The sequence below is a fragment of the Rhineura floridana genome, chromosome 17 (genome assembly GCF_030035675.1).
Source record: "Rhineura floridana isolate rRhiFlo1 chromosome 17, rRhiFlo1.hap2, whole genome shotgun sequence".
Classification (NCBI taxonomy): domain Eukaryota; kingdom Metazoa; phylum Chordata; class Lepidosauria; order Squamata; family Rhineuridae; genus Rhineura; species Rhineura floridana.
The window spans coordinates 28,581,753-28,605,101 of record NC_084496.1 but is presented as its reverse complement, the minus strand read 5'-3'; the positions used below and the strand labels follow the sequence as shown (position 1 = coordinate 28,605,101).

Here is a 23,349-nt window from a genome sequence, read left to right as displayed (position 1 = left end):
AGAACTCCCCAGGTTACTTGAACTGGGGGGAAAATGCACATTCGTGTACCCATTTCGTAAGCAGGTTGTAAAAGTAAGAGGGTGTGAAATTAGATTGTGGGAACACTTCTGTAAAAGTGCAGTAGAAATAGCATAATGTCACTATCCTCTTTTCACTGTTCTTTAATTCCACTTATTTCTGTGAATGAAAGGACAGCATTAAAGTTACCAAATCTGTGCCACGTGATTTTTCATCACATTGTCTAAGCAGGTCCAGATGCCACTTTTCTAGCACATGTTTGCTTCAGTCTAGTGGGTTGCAGTTGTTCCCACCTAAAATGGGGAACAAATAGCTGGGAAATTGTTCCTGCCTAAATCTGCTTACTGGCTTGATATAATACACACACTCACAACTTTTCTCTATGCTTGCCTCTTGTCTCACCTTGAATGCTTGTGCTGCGTCTCCAGGTATGCCCCCCCCCCGGGTAATACACACAAACACAGGCATTCTGTTGAGCCGCAGGCTGGGGCAGAGCTGCCTCTGTGACTAGCTTCCTCATTCCCAGCTTCACTGAAGCGGACTGAGGAGGCTGAAGGCCATGGGCTGTCAGTTCAGCCATTTTAACATAAAAGTACCTAGTGGCAATTTTTAGTCTGTGTTGGTCAATGAGAACAGAATCTTGGGTTAACCTAGGAGGGACCCTGGCTTTTACTGGTAGACTGCATGTTTGCATGTAGACTTGGCCAGATCCAGTCCCTGGCTCCTCTACATCATCATCACCATGGTTTGTTTGCATGCCACCTTTCCAGGGTAATCTATGCTCAAGGCGACTCACAACACGAGACAGTTGCATAATTCACTTGTTACGAAACAAAATTCAAATAGTCAAATGATATGTTAAAGAAAACATCTTATTAAGAAATATACGGTAAACCCTTGTGATTCATCATAAGGTCCAACAATAAAATGAAAAAATGGAAATGGACTGCCTTCAAGTCGATCCCGACTTATGGCGATCCGATGAATAGGGTGTTCATGGTAGCGGTATTCAGAGGGGGTTTCCCATTGCCTCCCTCTAAGGCTAGTCCTCTCCAGCTGGCTAGGGCCTGCTCAGCTTGCCACAGCTGCACAAGCCAGCCCCTTGCTTGTCCGCAACTGCCAGCTGGGGGGCAACTGGGCTCCTTGGGACTCTGCAGCTTGCCCACGGCTGCACAGGTGGCAGGGCACGTAACCCCTGAGCCACTCACTGTGGGGGTGATCTTTAGCTGGCCCTTGACACCCAGGAGACACGAGTGGGGATTTGAACTCACAGACTCTGGCCTCCCAACCAGGCTCTCCTCCCCACTGTGCTACACCAGCTGTCTCAACAATAAAATACTAACATATAATGAGGTAGCCGGGTGCTGGGAAAGGCCTCTGCTGGAGATCCTAGCGAACAGCTGGCAGTCAGTAGATATAACTACACACAGTGCATTGTTAAACAGTGGAATTGGCTGCCACAATATTGGCTGCCACAAGATGTAGTGATGGCTGTCAATTTGGACAGCTTTAAAAAAAGGTTAGGCAACTAGCTACAAGTTGCGCTGGCTATGTTACCCCCAGGATCAGAGACAGTGTGTTTCGGGCTCTGAATTCCAGTTGCTGGGGATCCTGAGCAGAAGAGTTGCTGTTGCACTTAGATCCTCCTGGTAGGCTCCCCAGAGGCATCTGGTTCCACTGTGGGGACAGGATGCTGGACCATACAGGCCTTTAGACTGATCCAGCAGGGCTGTTATGTTCTTACTGGATAGGCAAATAGTCCGACCTGGGATAAGACGGCCTCCTTTGTGATAGGTATTGTGAATTAATCCAGAACAAGGTAACACAGTCTTGAGAGGAGCTCTTCATGTATACATGCCAAAATTACTGCCACGCTCTTGAAGGGAGCAAGGGAAATCAAGAGAGCTTTGGAAGTTGAATAAGCACTTTGTTGTTGTTGTTTCATTCTGAAACCCGAGCCCTTGGTGAATAGGAGTGTTTCTGTAATGTGTGCATTTGGGGAGCCCAAATGGAGATGAATTCTAGCAGGGCTTCCTATTCCTAGAAAAAAGACTCTTTAATACTAAAAGTTGCCCAGATACTATAGATATCAGGTGAAAGATCAAGAGGAGGAAGAAAATATTGAACGCTCTGAAGAAGAGGAGAGAGAGAGAGAGAAAGGTCTGTGCCATCAGAGGAAGACTGGAGGACTGTGGAGCTCAAGGTAGTTTTGGGAAAATGTAAAGTAAGGTTGACTTAATGCTGTTTCTTGAATGCCACTAACACGACTGAAAGCACAGTAAGACACCTAAATGGATCTAAGGGTGGGAATTCCAGACTGGACCTCTGAAAGGTGAGGCTTTTGCACTGGGATGGTTTCGGACCGGGTTCTATATCGTGGATGCAGATTATAGATTCATCAGCTGTTTTGGGGGGCTTTCTTCTATCTTCCCATGCTTTGTTGGAGTAAGTGGGATTGAGAAGTGTTGTTAATAATAATACATTTATATCCTCCTTTCCTCCTAGGAGCTTTATATGGCTCTCCCCCTCCCTATTTTATCCTCATAACAACCCTGTGGGGCAGGTTAGGCAGAGAGATACAGTGACTGGCCCAGGATCACCTAGTTTGCATCATGACTGCCTGGCAGTTTGTACCCTGGTCTCAGAGGTCCAACACTCTGACCACTGTACCATACTGCTTATTATTATTACTATTTTGTAAACTGTTTCGAGGTTTTTTACAATCAAGCGGTATATACATTTTGTAAAATAAAATATTATTAATACTCATATAGTACCACCAATATACATCGAGGTTTACAAAGTACAAGAGGATAGCCCCTGCCCCAAGGAATTTGCCATCTAAAATTTTATGTGGGAGGAAAATGGAGGCAAGCTTAAAAGAGAGAAAGAATATGTTACTATTTCAGCACAGAGTCTTGTGGCACCTTAAATACCAACACGTTTATTATGGCATAATGAGCTTTTGTGGACTTCTGTCTTGCATCTGATGAAGTGAACTATATTCTGCAAAGCTTGTTATGCCATAATAAATGTATTTAAGGGTCCAGAAGACTTTTTGTTGTTTCTGCTGCAAAAGTATTCTGGGAGGCAATTCTGGGCACAAGGAGTGGAAAGGAAGAAATGGCCGAGCCTTGAGGGAACAGCAGAGCTCTGGGTGCTGGAGGAATGAAGCTCATGAACACAGAGATGTGAAACTCTGAGAACAGAGAGGAAGTGGTGAGACATGGGTGGGAGCAATCCATGCAGGGATTTCACCTTTTAACTGGTCTGAACAAGAGTCCGGATTCTTCTGGGCTCAGCATCAGAATATTTTGTGGGAGCTGCTTCTCCTTGTTGAAGACTCACTTTTAAGTTACAAGTGAAACTATTATACGCTTCCATTTCCTTGCCTTGTGTTGTACATAGCGGCTTTTGAGCTGAGTAGTTCCTGATGATTTCATCAAGGGCGGCCTTTATAGAAAGGACTTTTCCTCACAGTCTTTGGTCAGACTTTGTCATAGTTATAAATATTTAAAATAAAATTACAGTGTGCTCTTCAACTAGATAGTTTTTTAAAAATTGGTTTCTTTAACTTGAATATCTTTTGTTTGTTTCTCTTTAAACCCTAATCTGGAAACTATATAATTGTATCATTAAGAAATATTCCATACTGAGCAAAGTGGACAGATATCTTTTCAATAAGTGAGGTGGCAGATTTAAGACAAGTTACTCTATCTGCAAGCAGAATGTTTCACATGGGGGGGGGCATCATTTTCTTGTCAGGACAAAAGTTTCAGATAAAGGAGCTGCTCTAGCCCTTCCAAAAACTCTTATGTTGTGGCAAAGGCTGTTGGTTCCCCCTTAATAAATAAACTAACCTGATGCCCTCTAAGACGTTGAACTATAGTCCACATCAACCCCAGCTGTCATGGCCGTGCTGGGTGGGGCTGATGGAAATTGGAGTCCAAAACATCTCTAGAGGGCATCAGGTTGGTAAATAATAATAATAATAAAATTTTATTTTTAGGCCGCCTATCTGGCCGAATGAACGGCCACTCTAGGCGGCGTACATAATTAAAAATACAACATATAATAGTTTTAACATATAAAACAATTATAATCCACCAACCTACATCTATACACTGTAAACTAAAATTATCTAGGAGACTTGTATGCCCGCTGAAACAACCAAGTTTTCAATCCTTGGTGGAAACCTACCAGGGAGGGGGCATGGCGAAGGTCGTATGGCAGAGAGTTCCAGAGGGTGGGGGCCACAACTGAGAATGCCCTCTCTCTGGTCCGCACCAGCCTAGCTGGTGGGACCGAGAGAAGGTCTTGTGAGGCAGATCTCGTCAGGCGGCATATTTGGTGATGCTGGAGGCGCTTCTTTAGATAAACTGGACCGACACCGTATAGGGCTTTAAAGGTTAACACCAACACCTTGAATTGGGCTCGGTACACAACTGGTAGCCAGTGCAGATCTTCCAGCAGATGGAACAAAAGTATAGGTCTTTTCTTTGCATCAATCTGGATACTTCTGCATGCCATAAAACAGGTCTAGGGTCAGGCCAGCATGAGGCCAACTTTGTGAAGTATGATTTGAGGGGCAAAATAGCAACCTGTTACTGAATGGTCTCTTCTTTTGTCTTCTGCTGACTAGGGAGCTTGCTGATAGCATTAGCTCCTGTCTTGTGCCGTTCTTGAGTAGCTGGTGGTGGTTATTAATGGCTTATTAATGACAAGCCCCAAATAATGAAATAAATGAATACGTATCTCAGGACATGGCACATGGGGCTGTTCCTTGGGAGGAGAGGTGGGATAGAAATGTAATTAAAAAAACCCCAAAATAAATAAAATGGTTGTAACAACCCGTGTGAGGCAAATTAGGCCTGGAGAGTGTAACTGTGAACCTGATTTGAACCCAGGGCTTCCTGTACTTACCCCAGTACTCTGTCCACTTCATCCTGTTGGCTCTCAAGTCTTCCCCATGTGGAAAGAATTACCCTGGGGCATGTTTGCAGTTGGCCTCTGCCACTTGTGCATATGCCTGGTGCAAGACTCAGTCAGCCAGTGAGACATGCTTTACCCTGCATTTTCAGTCTTGGCTGCAGCTGCTTTCCCCCATGCCCAGGTCTCCCGAGAGCAAACAGCAGAAGGTGCTTAGCACTGCCGTCCTGCAGTTATCCAGGAGCATCAAAGAACTGCAAGATGAGAATCGGGAACTGAAAGCAGATCTAGACCATGCGCTGAGCGGCTCCCCTGCCTCCAGTAAAGCAAAGAGTAAGTGACCTTAGAATACCAAATGTTTTGATTTTACTGGGTCAAGGGATAGTGGATTGCAGAGCTATGGTCTTAATTCAGGCCCTGCAAGGACAGCATCTCGGCAGACACAGTCTCCAGCCTTAAGGTGGGATCTGTCATGAGCTGCTTGGGCTAAAACTGGGGCACCTTAACTCTTTGCATGACTGCCCCACGTGGGGAACCACCAGGGCTGTAGTCTGGAGCATCTTCCAGGGGCAGCAGGGTGTTCTCTGGCTTTGGACTGGCCATCAGGACCTCTTAGGCAGAAATAGGAAAAAAAAACTTGGATTTTTGGACTGGGACTTTGCCTGGGCAACAGCGATCTTCCTGGCTCTGGTGTGTTTTGGTTTCCTCTTTTGTCTTTGTCCTTAAGAACATCAGAAGAGCCTGGCTGCTGGATCAGGCCAAAAGGGGCCCATCTAGTCCAGCATCCTGTTCTCACCGTGGCCAGCTGGCATTCAGGGGCCTTTGACAGTGAAGGTAGCACAGAGCCATTGTGGCTAGTAGCCCTTGATAGCCTTCTCCTCCATCAGTTTGTTGAATCCAAGTTGGTGGCCATCATCGCTTCCTGTGTGAAGAAGCCCTTCCTTTTGTCTGCCCTGAATTTTCCAACATTCGGCTGCGGAGGTTCTAGTATAATGAGAGAGGGAGAAAAACGTCTCCCTGCCCGCTCTTTCCACACTGTGCATAATCTCATAGGCCTCTGTCATGTCCGGCCTCGCCCTGAAGAAGCGCTGTCCTTCCGCACTGGCTCCTGGCGCTGCTTCCTCTGCTCTGTCCTGGCTCAGCTGCTTGTGGCTGTGAGAGGGCCAGAGCATAACTGAGGAGACTGGTCTTGTGTGGGGGGGGGGGGGGGGGAGTCCAAACAGGAATAAGGGAAACCTGAAGCATTTGTGGGGACTGGGTGCAAGCCTGGCATGATAGGGGGAACGAGGGAGGAGATAAAAGCAGCTTCACGGGCTGTCAGCAGGCTGCATCTGGTGGTAGCCAAAGGGAGTGAGCAAAAGACCTGCATGCTCCTAGAGCCCCTGCCAAGCCTCTGTGAGGCTGATAGCTTGCTTTTCAGCCGCCATCTTGAAAACCTGCTTAACTGTTTCATGCTGAAGAGGGTGCACTACCCGAGAGTGCCATTTTAATAGATGTCAAAACACCCTGTGATCTTCGCCCATTTTTTGCACTCTGGGCACATCCTTCTCTCGCCCCACCTTAGCTGCAACCAACAGGAGGCAGCTTGATGGGATCTGGCTGGTTAGTGACCGAAATAAATATTGATTGATTGATTGATTGAGCTTGATGGGATGTCAAAATGTCTTGAAGTAATCTGCTCTTCTGCTTTTATAAATAGCATTTCTCTGATGGCCTGCAGTTTGGTAGGCCTCTCCTTTCAGGGATTTGTGTCTCTTACAGTCTTGACTTCTAGACTGAAAACCTTGTTAACTTTCCCCAGATTACACTGAGTGGAGCAGACAGAGACTGGTTCGGCGGATTTCAAAGCTGGAAAAAGTGAGTGATGGGAACCACGTAACTATCTTAGAGCTGGTAGGACAGAAACCGGTCCGTTTACAAATAGTCTGTGGCAAAGGGACAGAACCAAAGAACTTGCTTTTCCTATATGCCATTTGGATGTGACCATTCCCATTACTGTGCTGTTGTTTGGGGAGGGGGGCTGGAATTGGGCTGGACTATGTAGAACAGGGGTGGTTACCCCAAGGGCCACATTCCCTCATGCACAACCACAACCTTCAAAAGGCACAAGGGAGAGGTTTCCACACACACATAAGTAGCTCTCCATTTTCCATCCAGGCAGGCAGGAGGCATTGTTGCACTTCCAGGACACACGCCAGCCAGGCAAAAGCTCCCGAGGAGGGCACGGAGGAGGGCCAGCAAGGGATGTGGCCTAGGAAGGAAGGAAGACCCCCAGGTGTTTGGCCCCCAGGCTGGAGGTTCCTGCCTCCAGGTAGAATTAGGTTAGTCTTGGATTAGATACCAAAGTATTGAAGCTCTTGACAGAAGATGGCCTCAGATTTTGATGATGATGATAATGATGATTCCTTTTAAAGGCGAGCTTCCTTTGTCAACAGTTCTTAGCCATGAAAACTACATCAGCCTCTAAAGGACAGGGCTGGTGGTTGTCATGGGCTTAATGTTCTATGACCGTAGGTGATTTCTGCAGGTGAACGTTTTCCCACTAGAGCAGGGTTTTTTGTGCCTCTAGCTTGATAGGAATCCATGGAAGAGCATTATAAGGTGCATCACTCTTTTCCCTTCCAACTTTCCAGAAAATGGATGAGATGCAGAACAGCAGGCTGCAGCTTTCAGAGACTTACACGCCGCCATTGGTTTTTGCACCGCTGGATCAGTCAGTTGCTAAGGAATGTGATCTCCTAGAAGAATGTGAGCGTCTCCGGAGAGTGGTGAACAAGCTGAAAGGCCAAAGGGTTGTCCTTCAGAATCAGCTGGCTGTTAAAGAGTTAAGTCTCTAGGTGTCTCTTGTTGCAGTCTTCGATGATACAGTGAAAGATATGATCTGAAAATCTTTTTGTCCTCTGTGCAATAACCTTTAAACATTTTTCATTTGTCCATTTCTGGCAGGTAAAATAAGAATTTTTTAAAATAATAATCATCATCATCATCCACATCTTAGGAATGCTGCTTTGCTTATAGCAAATACATGCAAAAGCCAGATTTGCTACCAATTACCTAAAGTTGTAAGTTTGTTTGTTTGCTTATTTACTTAAAAATATTTATAGCTTGTCCTGTATATCATATCGCTCTCAGGAGGAGCGTCACAAAAATCAATCAGAACAATTTCATTAATGTACAGAGCAGATTTAAAAAACCACTAAAAACCACATCAATAGTCTGAAAACTACAGAGCGGTTATTGTTGCTACAATATTCGATACTCAGCTGCACAATCAACAATTCACAGATCCCCAAGTGAACAAGCAGGTCTTCATCTGATGCCAGTAGGAAAACAAAGATGGTGCCAGATGTGCCTTAGTTCCTTACAGGATGATTGTCATTCCTCCTCCACAATCCAGGGAAGTCATTGGAGCCTCTGACCCTACAGGATAGTTATTTGAACTCGCAAATAGTGGCAAAAGAGACTTGGCAATCATTACCTGATAGAGTGACTTGTGCAAAGCACAGCAAAATGCCCACATTTCGGCTCCATCTAACCTCTCCAAGCTATTGAACTGTGACCACCATCTTTTTAAAGAATCTGCTGAGCACTTAGAGGTTTGTGGCTAGGTGGTGACAGCACATCATCACTTTGACAGTGGGACTGAGAGTAGCAGAATATGTCTGTGCCCACTTCGAGGACCTAAGTAGTTGCCTTGCCTGGATTCGGTTCAGGATTCTTTGTGTCGCTTCTACGCGTTACACCAGCCTACCCCAACCGGGTGCCCTGCTGGCTGGGGCAGGAAAAAATTGTAGTCCAAAACATGTGGAGGACGTCAGATTGAGGAAGGCTGACTTACCCAGCCATCTTTTGCTGCAATTAATTTATGTTTAACATTCACATTTCAAATGTCCCTTGTGGTAATTATTTGTTTATTTATATATACACACACGCAGAATAAAACTCAAAGTGCTTTGCCCTGGAAGTAGCAAATAGCCAGATTACAATGAAAATACTATCCCTCCAAAGCTACCACTGAACACAGAAACTATCATTTCTTTCTTGTCCTTCTCCAAATACAAACCATTAAAACCTCTCTCAAATAGGAAGGTTTGTTTGGGATGGATTTGAATGATTAATTTTGCACACTGCCTTGTGTGTGCAAGGTAGGAAAGGTGTATTTAAATCTTAAAGAACGAGTGAATTCAACCAGTTTACACAGCAGTGGTGTTGTGCATCCACGGACAGATCAACAAATTTTGCAGTTCCAAGGGGCTGCCCCATGCAATACAGCTGGTATGCTGCAGGACCTCATGTCATGTTATAGAAGATCCAGATCATCCAGATGTTGTGCCTTAGAATTCCTTTATGAAGTTGCACATGCTACTTCCTTGGTGTCCCTCAGAATGTCACCACCCCAACTAACTCCTAGCATTGTGTGTTCTGTAGGGGCTTCTACAGATTTCATAGTTCTGTGGAACAGGAAACTCCGTGCAAATTATTCCTTTTATGCTTCTGCAGGGAAGAAATCCAGAAGCTGACAGAAAAAGTGAGAAAACTGGAGGAAAAGCAAGAAGCAAAGTGTAGACTGGCTGGAATTGGTGCCACAGAACCTCCCAGTCAGGTAAAAAACACAGTTCGATGTGCCAAGTATTAACTGATTGGCTTTTTTTGGAACCTCTGTGTGAGCTGCATGGTGTTTGCATGTGGTATGGCTGTGGGTTTCAGTAGTTTCTTGTATAGCTTTCCTCCTGAGGCCTTCCTCCAGCCCAGTATTGGATTTTATGTTCCTGGGCTGTGGAGGAGAGAGAGCACCTTCCATATTCCCACATTAGGCAGCAAGAGGGGAATGATGTCTGGCCTTTTAACAGTGAAGGCTGGGTTGGTGGAAATTTATAGCTTAGGGGCAGAACATATAGTCACCTGTAACTTGGCTAGGAGATCTCTGTCCTTGCTTGCTCCTTCACTGATATGTTAATGGCAGAGAAGTCCCCTGTTTTGACAGGCAACACTGTCTCTTTGCCTTCGCTCTCATGTTGGAATTGGTGTTTATTCTCTCTCTCCATTTACTCCTTCCTCTTCTTCCCATCCATCTCTTTCACTGTCCCAATCTCTGTTTCTCTCTGTACCACACTTCATTCCTTCTGTCCTTTGCCACATTCTTCTTTCCTGTTATATCCCTCATTAGTTTGTTTTTCTTTCCATTTCTCGATTCTTGCATAGGTCTCCCCCACTTTATTCTAACAAACTGCAGTTCCTGGTTTGGACGTAATGACAGCTACAGTTAGTTTAAGCCAGGAAGGGGATGCTTTCATATCTTCTCATGCCTGCACCACAGGAGGGGAAGAAGGGGTGAGCATGTAAGCTCAAGACTCAAGGAAGTTCATTTATGAAACACTAAACCGGGGTGGGGAACCTCCAACCTATGGGCCTTTTTCTTTTTCTTCTTTTTCTTTTTCTTCTTCTTATTTTTATTGCACAACACTTTTTCAGCTAAGCCATGCCTGTCTGTCCTACATCTCGTATATGGCATTACGAGAGGCAGGTAAAGGTGGGGTTGGATGAAAGGGTCCTGCCCACCAGTCAAAGTTGGTCCATGGGGTGTGTGAGAGACAAGGATCTGGCCTGCTGGCTGGGTCCACTTCACCACTCCTGCACTAAACTATGGTTTGGCATTACATTCAGAGTCGGTATATCATGTGTGTCCAAACAGAGCCATAGAAATTCTATATAATCCAACAATCAAATAATAGATGGTGAACTGATCAGTGTATCAACCCTATCCTTGCTTCTCCCATAGGTGTATGGGGCTTTTCAACATTTCACCTTTGTGTGTGCGTGTGTATGCATGCATATATATATATTACAACAAAAACATTTGCAATGCTGGCACAAGTAGGTGCTCATTGATGCTAGTGTTCTCTTCTCCCAGGTTGCCTCTTTGCTGAGAAGCAGCAATCGCCACTCCTCTGGATTGCTGCCCATCCAATTCATATTTTTTCTCTCTATATATATTTATAAGGGCCTGCAGAAATTTCACTCTGGTCGTCAACAGTTGAATCCAGTGTGCATGCTAAACTTAATGGGTTCAAATTTGGAGGTTTCATCTCCTTGCTGTCCTGAGCATCACAGAAAGGAGCAAGCAGCTCAAGTCATCCAAAGACAATGGAAGACCTACAAAAGCCAGGTGATGCTCTTTTAGCTAAATGCGGGGAGGAATATTTTGGGAACAGAAGAGCGCAGGAATCGTAGCCGTGGCAGGGAGGAGGGCTGTGCACAGTAGCGGGAATCTGCTCAGCCCCTTTCTGGTCTCTGAGGTTTCACCACACAAATGGCAACATGCTTTCAAGCCTATCTTTACAACCCTAAGGACTAAGAAGTTGTTGCTTTTAAAGCAAAAGTTGTCCAGTGCAGATTTCTGCACTTTTGCAGGGCAGTTGTAGACTTGCTTAATGCCTACAGCTTTCCATTTATTTGGCACCCAAGAATGTGCCAGGCACAAGGATACTGAAAGTTGGGAGTGGGCTTTAACTTAGTGGTAGAGCCCACACTGTGCCTGCAGAAGGCCCCAAGGATGGCACCTCCATCTGCAAAGGGTTTCAGGGGGCAGAGCTGGGAAATACTCTTGCCTGAGACCATGGAGAGCGACTGCCAGTCACAACAGCCGAAACCTGGCCGGCTGGACCGGCGGTTTCACTCCGTGTAAGGCAGCGCTCATATATCAGTACTTAAATACTGCTGAGGAGTATGACTTATGACTTGGCTGAATTAAAGATCAATATATGTTCAATCTGTTTTGTTGTTGTACTTACACACTTTCCCACATTGGATACACATTGGATAACCTTGTTTGTAAAAGCAGGGTATAAATGATTAGAGTAACATAAAATGCCAAACATTTTATGGACCTCAGAGTGCCAGGGGTATATGCCAGATCCAAAAGAGAGATGAGCAAGTTCAGCACAAAAGAGCTCCTGCTGGGAGGAAGGGCCAAATATAAATCAGAGAATGAATGAATGAATGAAAAAGGCGTAATTTTAGTCCAACATTTATCCATTTCAGATTGAAGGGGCTGTGTTGAATGAGGTGAGCATGTAAACTCTTGGCCTGTGTCAGTTTTAGACTGCTTGGGGTTTGCGTGCAGCGTATACGTCTGCATGTCAGGTACGTTCCTTGGATCACCAAAGACAAGGCATATACAGTGGATTTCATTAAGGCAAACAGTGCAATCCTGTGCATGTCTACTCATAACTAAGCCACACTGAATTCAATGAGGTTTACTCCCAGGTCAGTCTGTATGGGATTGCAGCCTAATTAGAGAAAAATATAATGCAAAATACTTTTATTTATTTATTATTTTATTTATACCCCGCCCTTCCTCCCAGCAGGAGCCCAGGGCGGCAAACAGAAACGCTAAAAACACTTTAAAACATCATAAAAAGACCTTAAAATACATTAAAACAAAACAATGTTAAAAACATTAAAAAAAAACCTTTTAAAACATCTTTTTAAAAAAGGGTTAAAGACATAGTAAAAGACATAGTAAAAGCAATGCTAACACAGACGCAGACTGGGGATAGGTCTCCACTTAAAAGGCTTGTTGGAAGAGGAAAGTCTTCAAAAGGCGCTGAAAAGGTAGCAAATACTTTATGGGCCATATGCCAAACCCAAAAGAAAAATCTATCAGGCCTAGTTCTTAACTGCCTTGCCAAGTGGAACAGCATCAGTAGCTACTTTGTGCCTCTGTGCTTACTCCTTGTGGCACTCCTTTGGCTAGATTTGCTGCGTCCCTCCTGAGTTCAGCTGAGGTGTGACTGATCTTGTTTCATGTGCTTCAGTGGCCCTGATCCATCCTAATGGCCTCTGTCCCTAAATCACTCTCACTATTTTTGCCTTTGGGGGGGGGTCTCTTTGAAATATTTTGGCAGTATGAATGCCAAACTATCCATTAGCCCTCTTAGCAAAAGATTTTAAATGCATGTTTGTGTCTATTGTGCATTTTCTTTTCCAAAAGGCAGAGTGCATCAGGTTTTGTGGGGCAAGGAAGGGGAATAATTAATGGGATCAGAGCAGGCATGGAGAGGGGATCTTTCCTCTCCTGCTGCAATTCTGAGGAAAATTCCTCTTCCGAAGCTGATTTTGTTTTTGGGAGAGAATTCCCCATTAGGGCCAGTGGGAGATTTCTTTCCAAAGCAAATGCAGTCTCGTGTACCTCAAATGTGGGTGGGATGTGCAAAAAATCCTATCTGGCTGATGGGCTAGATCATATGGGAGGTGTTTGTTGCCTGATTAATGAGAGTACTTTCTTAATTTTTTTTTAAATAACACAGTTAATCTAACTGAGTTTAATTGGTGCAGGCCTACAACTGTTCATTGTCATTCAAGGTCCTGTGCGGTTGTAGTTTTCTGCATCAAGGTATGGAGACTTCCATCACCTGGACACTCAGATCTGATGTTGACATCAGTTGGCAGAGCCTGCTGGGTATTTGAAGATCCAAGACATTAGTATAGCCTTGCCAATGAAATCTTAGTTGCTAGGGTTTATATGCATTTGACAGATTTGATCATGTGTAAATTCCCAAATTAATTTTTTCTGTGTAGGTTTCTTTTATCCTTCTTTGGCTGGGACTAATTTTTGAATCCCATATCAGTGATTCAGCTTGCCTTTTGATTGACCAGAAAACATTTATTGCACAGGGAAAACAGTCCTTTCCTGGAATACCTTTTCTCCCTGGGATTGTGTATTAATGTTTAGCTGCTGTCTTTCAAAGGAGTTAACATCTATTTTAGAGGGAGAGGGAGGGTGGCAGCTGCCCAGGGACGCTCACCCCCAGCAGAAACTATTATCAAGTTGTGCTCAAGGTCAGAACTCTCCTGACATGCTTAGTACTGGAAGCAAGGGTACCATCAGGGCAAGTCAAGATGAAGTTACTGTGTGTGTTTTCTCCCTGACATGCAGACAGTCTGCAGGGCGAAGGAATAACATCCCGAGCTTTAATCCTGGAAGACTGAGCTGTGCTTTTTATCGTTATTCTCTTTCTTATAATGAAATCAAACCATGAAATAATAGAATTAGTTTAAAATAAATGTCAACAAATTTCTCCCGAATCTCTGTCAAGCTTCTTTCACATTTCTCCACTTCTCCAAGAGGGCAAACTGACCTTTAAAAGGAGCGTTTTCTTTGTGAGTAGAGAGTAACATGTGAAGAGCCCTGCTGGGTCAGTCCAGAGGTCTGTCTAGTTCAGCACAGATGCTTCCAGGAAGTCCACAAGCGGAGCATAAAGACCACCACCCCCAATTGCCCTACAGCATCTGGCGTTCAGAGGGTAGACTGCCTCTGAACATGGAGGCTTTGTGCAGTGGTCATGATACAAGTATCAAAGACATTGACTTGGATCCTTCAAACTGCAAGCAGCATTCCACTTGCAAAACTGAGTTTTATCCCTTCCTCCCTGTTGCAGCCCCCAATGCTGTAAGTTAAGGTACCTTTTGGATAGAGAGGAGTTTGCCATGGAAGGCTGCAGGTGGAGGATGGAGTCAGGCTAGCACAAGCGCCCCTTCTACTTGCACCAGATGCCTTGAGCTTCAAGCCATTGTCCTTCTCAGTATATTGACTGACTGATTGATTGTTTTCTTACATTCATATTCCTCCAAAGGGCTCAAGGTGGTATGCATGGCTCCCCCCTTCCCATTTTATCCTCACAACAACCCTGTGAGGTATGTTAGGCTCAGAGACAGTGACTGGCCCCAAAACATCCAGTGAACTCCATGGCTGAGTGGGGATTGAACCCTGGTCTCCCAGGTCATATCCTAATACCCTGACCACTACCAACACAAACATACAGTTTCACTTTAAGGGAACAGTGAAACACCCAGGCAGATAGCATTATTCTTTAAACCAGCATAAGTTTCACAAATGCAAGCAACAAAAGGAAGCGACATGTACTTAAAACAACCCCAACCGAAAGGTGGGGCTTTTTTTCACAGCCACCTGCAAAACCTCCAGACTTCCATTTCCATTGTTGGCTCTGTTCTAACTGCTAAACTAATCAGATTTAGCCTGCATCCAAATAGCTGAAGTTGTCTCCTCACTTGACACAAGACAATAGCATTCCTGATTCAATATTCATATTTGGAAGATCTAGAGCTATACCATATTTCTAAACATTTCACAGAAATTGTTCTTTTGTCCATATTTAACATTTCCAGATTTTGCTTAACCAGAATCTAATTGATCAGGCATAGCCTTTTTCCAGTATTATGCAACGGACAAGTTTGCTGCTGCCAGAAGGCTAAAGCTAAACTTGTTCTGATGTTTACTAATCCAACTAAGCTACCCCTGAATCAGGAGTACAGTTGTCTTATTGTTAGACAAGCTTGAGTTAAGTCTGAGTTTTCCTGCCATTGGTCTCTACTTCTGCTCCCGAACGAGGATCCGTCAGCCATGGCTAAAAGCCATCCACGTTCTCCAGCAGAAGTGCAGATGAAGAAAATAATGTTCTCTTTATATAAATTAATAGTTTGAATATATAATTTTTTAAAAAAGAAAACAAGGTCCTTTTTTAGTTTGTTTTGGCTGTTGCTTTTGGTTGATTGGCATTTTGGCTGGGATTGACAGATGGATCTGGGGAAGCCCACTGCCTGGGGAGGCAAAGGACGGAACAGCCATGGGGCTTGTGGGTGTCCATGGCTGACTGGCAGCTGAGGCCTGAGGGAGAACATTATTTACAAGCTTCTGCTGTGACAGATCTCAGACTTGAATTGCTTAATCTCTGGAATATGAGATTGGAGGGCCTAATGTTGAAATTTCTGTGTCCTCAAGCATGTCTGCAAAAGTGTGCAAAACTAAAACCCTGCAAAGTCTCTCAGACATTCAGAGTTGGGAAACTGCTGGCACCATGTGTCCCTGTCATGATCAGCAATTCTAGGGAAGGTTGCTACCTCACATCCCAGAGGTGTCTTGTCTAAAGGTTTGGATTCTTCATAGTCAGCAGCCTTGCTCCTTTGTTATCCCAGTTCCATATCCTGATGATGCCAAAGCAAGTTGTGAAAAGCCCAGATCATCTTTGCACAGAGCTTGGAAAAGTTACTTTTTGAACTACAACTCCCATCAGCCCCAGCCAGCGCCATGCTGGCTGGGGCTGATGGAGTTCAAAAAAGTAACTTTTCCAAGCTCTGTCTTTGCATTGGCAGTCAACAAAAGCAGGCAATTTTTTTCTTGCTGTTAATGGGAAAAGCATCTTTTGAATTGAGCGTGGAAATATTAGAATTGGATAAGGTGCCAAAGGATGTATTAAATGCAATATGTCTTTCTTCTGTGTTCCTAGAATCCACGTTTGTCCTTTGGGTCCAGCTCTTCACAAACAGCTGCTGATTGCAAAGCAGAGGAAGAGGCTGTGAGGCTCATCCAGTCTGTTTTCAGGGCTCACATAAAACGCACACAGCTTGAGGAAAGGTAAGTCAGATTGTTTTCATGAGATTCAGGTTTCCCTGTTTCTTGACTGGAGCAGAATCTATAGATGCAGAACATTTGACCTTTGGGGTGTTGAAATATACAAAGAGAGAGCGAGAGAGCTCTGAGGACCCATTTATGCAATCAACACTCTGATAGCAATCTTGAGGCAATTCCTAAAATTGCAATCCCTGGCTGCACCACCGAGGAATTCCACGCTGTTTCAGCAAATACATGTATCATTGCGCGGCATGATTTTGCTGATGGTAGAACAGCCCTAATTGGCCAAGGGTCAAACCCCTCCCGGGCCCCACAGTGATCTTCCTGTGCTCCTTAGAATAGACAGACCGGCATTTCTCCATCTGTTCAAGGGAAGAAATAGCAGCTGGTGGAAGTGCAGACACAATAAAGGCTGAGCAACTCTTTGAAGATTTCAAGGGTGGTATAAAAGAGTAAAGTAGCAGGACCTCTGATGTGATGGAGGCTGCCCCATATGTGATGCATACAACTTTTTTGCAGTATAGCAGAGCGTGTGGTGCTCAGTGGCTCTTGGCAGGAGGAGGGCAGATCTCCTAGGCAATGCCTTTGCCCCACCCCAATCCCCACCCCACAGGCCTTTTGAGGGAGACTCTAGAGACCTCTTTTATCCAATCGGCTTCTGGGTGTTTGAGGGTGCTAACACTATTTTAAAGTTGTTTTCTTTGTTGCTGGTATTTTTTTATCTGATTTAATTATGTGCTACTGGTGTCTTAATATTTTAATGTTTCTGTTATTTTTGTGTAATCTTACTGTGGTGTTTTTCTGACTATCATGGACCACCTTGGAACGGTTATTTATTATTTGTTTATGAATCACCTTTTAAATATGTCTCAAGGCAATTTTTATCCTGAAAGGTGATGAAAAATCCGTTTGGTAAATAAAAAACGTGAAATACAGTATAGCGCTCGAGTCTTGAGGAGGTCTGTCCTGGTCTCTCAAGGTGTGTGTTGCATTTAGGTGCCATTTGACAGACATGCCAGCAAAATGTCCACACTTAAAGGCATCACAAAAATGTTATCAGTCTCTGACGATGGTCGTTTTCAGACAGCAGGTATTCAGTCATCTGGCTTCTTCAGACTTGTTGCATTTCTGTATGTCCACTCTGTGAAGTGTTGCTCCACCCCACACAAACAGCATTAAATCCCATTAGATGCTTTCCACGTAGAGATTAAACAAAGTGATGGATGTAACAGAGCCTGCCTGCCTGCCTGCCTGTGAACCCTCATCTGATTTAGAGGCTCAGACCTGTGAGAGTTACTTCTGTAGATGTCATTCTTTACAGCTGGATCTCTCTGACTCTGGACTGCGTTTCTGCTGGGGGGCTGTTTTACAACTCTTTTGCTTTTCTCCACTATTTTGCAGGCCTCTGAACTTCAGTCCTGGAAGTGGGAGAACAAGCCCAGCTCCCTGCAGCAGAGAAAAGGAGCAAATCTGGTCCCCATTCAAATGTTCACCTCTAGTTTTCACTTCAGCTGCTCATGGTAACTTCACTTACTTTATCTGTCTAGGCTTGCGGTCAATCGGATGTTATTACATTGGTCTCCTTTGATCTTTGATTCAAATTAATCTTGTCCAAAAGGTGGATGCTCTAAGCCAGCCTTTCCCAACCAGTGTGCCTCCAGATGTTGTTGGACCACAACTCCCATCAGCCTCCCATTGGCAATGCTGGCTGTGGCTGATGGGAGTTGTGGTCCAACAACATCTGGAGGCACACTGGCTGGGAAAGGCTGCTCTAAGAGGTAGGCACAGCCGCTGCCGCGTTTGGTAAAGGGTACCATTTCTTGTGTGGCACGGGGCAGCTATACATAACAAGCATGCCGAATGTTGTATTGTAATGAACCTAAAATTGCTAGGTGATGGTCGAAGAAATAACACAGGCTCTGCCTTCAGCCTTTACAATCTAAAGGTAAAGGTGTTAGGAGGGAGGAGGAAAAGGGGGAAGGAAAATCATTTGGGAAAAGTTGGGGTGAACAGCTGCTTTAAGGACTTTTGGGAGAGGCCCTTGCTTCTGTCTGGTCATGTTGGGTGGGAACTTGAGAGATGACCTTTCTGGTGGCGGCCCCCATGCAAAGCTGCTTGCCAAGGCAGGCCCGTCTGGCTCCATCTCCGACGGACGACCTTCTGACAGCCAGCAGAGCAGATTGAGATATGACTTTAGCCCATAAAGTGTCTTGTAGCCGTCACTGTGAATTGGTGCAATTGGTTTGTTGGTTTGATTTTTATTGACTGATGTATTTACTTCACGCTTTATTGCTGTTTGGTTTTTTAAATTGCTTGCAGCCCCCTTGAGCATCGTTTGGCAGCAATGCAGGGTACAAATTTAATGAACAAAGTTATAAAACAGGCCTATGGAAGGGCCTCTTCCTCCCTCCGTCCTATGCAGAACGAATGCCTGCTGCTGCTGTGCAAGAGGGAAGATGGCCGTTGAGCCTGACAGGCCAGGGGCAGGTGGGGGCGTAGAAAGGGCTCTCCCTCCCTCTCTGCTTGGCTGCAGATGGAGTTGTTTGGTGAAAGTGGTTGCAACTGTGGATGGTGACTCCACAAAGGGTGTATCTTGGAGCAAGGCCATCATGCCATTTGCCCTTCCTCCGGGGGGGAGGGGGGCTTTCTTCTAGAAATGTAGGGGCCTTGCCTTGCCTGCTTGCCCCATTTCTCCACATTTGCCTTTCATGCTTAATGATTAAATTATATTTATGTTTCTAATCTGCCCAGTTGAGAGATCTCAGGCAAGTAATGAAAACTAAACTTTAAAGTGCTTGATGGGCTTAAGTGAAAGTCACATAAACTGTGCATTCTTTATCCCAGCCACATCCTAAGTGGCACTTCATCATTTGAATCAGGACTAGGGAGAAAGGAGGCATAACCAGGATACCCAACAAACGGTGGTATCATCCCAGTTTGCGGGATAACCATCTGGGAGAGTTTCTATTACTCAACAGCTCACAATGGAGAAGATTTTCCCCCTTCAAATTAGTATGGCTTCTGGCATGGTACTTTTGACACCTGCCCATCATCTTGCCATTACTTTCCCATTGGCAGGCCAACAGTGCCATACTTACTCCGCCCCGGAGCTATGTTGAGTGTTGGCATAGGAAGCTGCCTTCTGCCAGGTTGAGACCACTGGCCCATTTCTACCCTACCATTGTCTGTCCAGATTGGCAACATCTCCCCAGAGTCTCAAGCAGAGATTCTTTCCCGCTGTGGTACCCCAAATCCATAGTGAACTGGAGATGCCAGGGATTGAACCTGGGCCTTTTGGATGCAGAGGATATGTTCTGCCACTGAGCTATGGAAGTTGTCGTTGAAATTGGAAGGGAGGAAGGGTATTTTTTTTACATCATCTGGATCCTTTTTTTATGGGGAGTGTGGCAAACCCCCCAGGTGATGCTAGTGTAGTCATAATGCCAGGTGCAGAGGAAGTTCAGTCTTGAAGGAGCTCAAAGCAAGCCTGAGGCTCAATAGGGGTTCGGTCCTCAGCTTGCAGCAAAGTGGCAGTTTTATTGATTCTCGATTGTTATGTGTTGACAGCCGCTCCATCACATTGATTTTTTTTTTTACACAGGCCACGGAATAAGTATCAATTACTGTTTACTTCATAGGGTTGATGTGAAGGTTAATAACTACCATTATTTAACTACTTAACTGTTCTAGAAGAAACCATCAGTCCAAGATGCAGTTCAAACCTATAAAGAAAAGGGTTGGGCCATGGAGGGGGGAAATAGATTGTCCATTGTGCTGTTGATGCTGCTGTTAATATTATTATTAATAATAGTTATTACCCACCCTTCTCCCAAGGCATTAACAATAGTTAAAAACACCTAAAATCACAGCATAGGGTAGATTCTAAAAATTACTTGAAATGGAGTTGAATTGGTAATATCAAAATGGATGGCTTTTCCAATTAGTATTTATTTGTGGTTCCCTTCCATTTGCTAAATAGGGCTGGAGGACATTCCTGGTTAGGGATGACTCCTCCTACTAGTCATGAGACGCAGGGTCTCTAAACTTCTTCAAAATTCACTGTAAGGAAAATTTCCATTTATTTTTTTTTTGCATAGTATGCTTCTATCGAGAGCCAGTGTGGTGTAGTGGTGAAGGTGCTGGACTACGACCTGGGAGACCAGGGTTCGAATCCCCACACAGCCATGAAGCTCACTGGGTGACCTTGGGCCAGTCACTGCCTCTCAGCCTCAGAGGGAGGCAATGGGAAACCCCTTTGAATACCACTTACCATGAAAACCCTATTCGTAGGGTCGCCGTATGTTGGGATCGACTTGAAGGCAGTCCATCATCATCATGCTTCTATCTCAGCTGAGGAGAATCTCTGTCTGTAGTTAGGCAATCCTCTAATCTGTGATTCTGGCCATTGGGGGGAGGGGGGGAAATATAAAGGCTCCTGTATGACTTTTTCCACTGAACATCACCTCATGTGAACGAGTTTGTTGTTCTGTTTAGGACTAATAATAAATGTTGCTTTGTATGGCGAGTTCATACACTTCAGTGCCAAACATTGCTTATGGCATGTGCAGTCATCAGAGAAGGACTTGTAATTCTAAAGCCAGTGGTGATCGGTTTCATGCCTGCCTTACATTTGTACAGGAGAGGCTGTGCTGATGTGGAAGCAAAAAGGGCGGTCAGAATCGTTCATAACTGCAGCCCATTCTGGAAACCCTACGGCTCCCGGAAGGGCTGGCGTCTCTGTCCCTTTTTATCCACTCTCCTGTTTCCTGTGTTGTTCTTTCAGCCACGTCCACCCATGATCGGCTGCAACCCTCCCCCTCGCCACCTGCAGAGGAGGTTCATTCAGACGACTCCGATGACATCATCACAGTCTCTCCATCACCGGTGAAGAAAACATTGTCTCTTGATTTCACCAGCCGTTTGTCACGTTCTGTCTTGCACTCCTAGCATAAAAACAAGGATACTTTAATTTTGCTTGGTCAAGGGTGTGATGCTGAACTTCGTTTTTCCACAAAGGAAAGAGAGAGAGAGAGCTCAAGATGGGTAAAGCCACATTTTATTAGGTGGTTTTGAAGGGGGCTAGAAGCGAATCCATTTGCCCACAGTTCACAGGTACTGGCAAATCTGCCCCTGCTGGTCCCAATGGCGAGACTCAAACTTTTTGTGGTATCCCACACCACCTCCATGTATTTCAGTTGCCTATTCTTTTTCTCACTTCCCAAAATTCAGTTTTTGTGCCCAATATACATGGCAATATACAGCCGTGCTCATTCACCTTGCAAGTGGAGCTCCACAGTAAAAGGTGGGAACACCTTCCTTGTAACATGTAGTTGTGTCCTAAAACAAACAGTTCTGCCCAACCAACGTGTTGGCAGGAAATACAGAAACTCCTGAACTTCTGGGCTTTGCACGGTTCTGAACCAAAATGAGTCAGAGCCGAATGCATCAAAGACTTCAAAGCAGAAGAGTATCTCCAGCAAAAGGGAGATAATTTGCTGAAAGCGATAGAAGATAAAGGGGTAACAGTTATGTCTGGCTTTAAGTTTTTTGCTAAGTAATATTAAATCAACAGAACAAGGCTCCAATCTTTATCTTCTGGCCCTCTCTTCAGACTGTCTCTCCCTTGCTAGAGATGTGCCTTTATCTCCAAACCGGTGGCATATTAACAACCATACTTTACCAGCATGGATCCTTTTTCTTTTTAAATAAAGTGCTCGTGTTGCCCTTCACCAAGAGTTGTGTGAACCTCAGAAGCTTGCTTTGTGTGTGCCTTTCCACCCGTCGCTTTGTGTGGTCCATCTGGCCCAGTAGGGGGCATTCAGAGTGCTGGCAGCAGTGGCAGCTCTCCAGGGTCTGCGGCAGAGAAGGTCTTTCCCAGTGCCTGCTCCTTGATTCCTTGTTAACTGGAGCTGCCTGGGATTGAACCTGGACCTTCTGTGTGCCAGGTAGATGCTCTGCCACTGAGCTGTAGTCCACCTTAACACTGCAACTGCTACTCGAGATAATGCTGAGAGTCCAAATTGTGGCTTTTACGTGATGGACGCGACAGCTTCCTGCCTGTCATTACTTGTGATTTGATGAATTATTCAGAGCAGTGGCAATCGCTCATCTTCTTTCCTGACCTCATGGAGCATAAGACGGAGGGTCCACTTTGTGCTGCCGATCATCCTACTGATTGTACAAACGCCACTTTTCAACCACCCACTTTTGCAGCTGAGAAAGAAGTCCCTGCTCCAACTCTCCCGGTCAGAGCCCAAGTCCCAGGAATTCTGAAGCCGCTCCCTGTTGCAAACAAAAAGATTACAATAACACCAGTGCTCCCTAAAGCAGGTCAAGCATGGATTCCCGCAAGATCTTGGAAATGCCACACCAGTGTGCAAACCAGAGTGGATTTTGTCAGCAGCGTAGGTTGTGGGTGACCCTGGCTTTGCCACCTGTGTCCTGAGGTGTAATATTTCAGGAACTGGTCTGAGGGAGGGGCATGTGTGAAGCCAAGTGTGGCGGCTCTCGCTATTGCAAAGTGACATGAAGTCTCCCAACTCTGCTTTACTGTGACACCCCGAGGCTCCCTGTGACCTCTTTAGTTATGTTGGGGCTATTTTCCAAATCTTAGAACATTTACAAAGCTACAAAATCTCTTTGCTCCTCCCAGCCTGTACAATTTCATCCTCCAAGTGGAGGGTTGGTCCTTCACATAGACTTGCAAGTAGAAAGCTAGCACATGGACAGATGCTCTAGCATAGCTGTCTGATGTGTTAGTTTTTCACATGTGGGCCACTTTTATTTGGTGTTTTTTGAGAGGGTATCATTCAAAAAAGCTCATACACCTTCACTTGCAGTTTAAAGTGATGCAGCCCAGGAGAACTTCTCCATGTGGTTTTGCTTAATATGTATATCGAGGATTAATAAATGCTTCCTGAAAGTTCTTAGGAGCCATAGTTTGAAGTAGCCCTTTACTGATCCAGCATGA

At 44.9% G+C, this 23,349-nt stretch overlaps 1 protein-coding gene across 4 annotated transcripts in view; it reads left to right on the top strand.

Annotated features, from left to right (window-relative positions):
* IQCE (IQ motif containing E) overlaps positions 1-22,108 on the top strand; it is a 38,094-nt gene extending 15,986 nt beyond the window's left edge. For 2 of the 4 annotated variants that reach the window (XM_061600328.1, XM_061600327.1), the window contains exons 12-20: positions 2,097-2,222; positions 5,133-5,281; positions 6,750-6,805; positions 7,582-7,772; positions 9,449-9,551; positions 10,950-11,114; positions 16,255-16,382; positions 17,781-17,899; positions 21,163-22,108. In XM_061600328.1, the coding sequence (XP_061456312.1) occupies positions 2,097-2,222; positions 5,133-5,281; positions 6,750-6,805; positions 7,582-7,772; positions 9,449-9,551; positions 10,950-11,114; positions 16,255-16,382; positions 17,781-17,899; positions 21,163-21,326 (1,201 nt within the window). In that variant the 3' untranslated portion in view covers positions 21,327-22,108. The remainder of the gene's footprint in view (positions 1-2,096; positions 2,223-5,132; positions 5,282-6,749; positions 6,806-7,581; positions 7,773-9,448; positions 9,552-10,949; positions 11,115-16,254; positions 16,383-17,780; positions 17,900-21,162) is intronic. The other 2 variants (XM_061600330.1, XM_061600329.1) reach the window with 1 other exon arrangement.
* Positions 22,109-23,349: the final 1,241 nt, after the last annotated feature.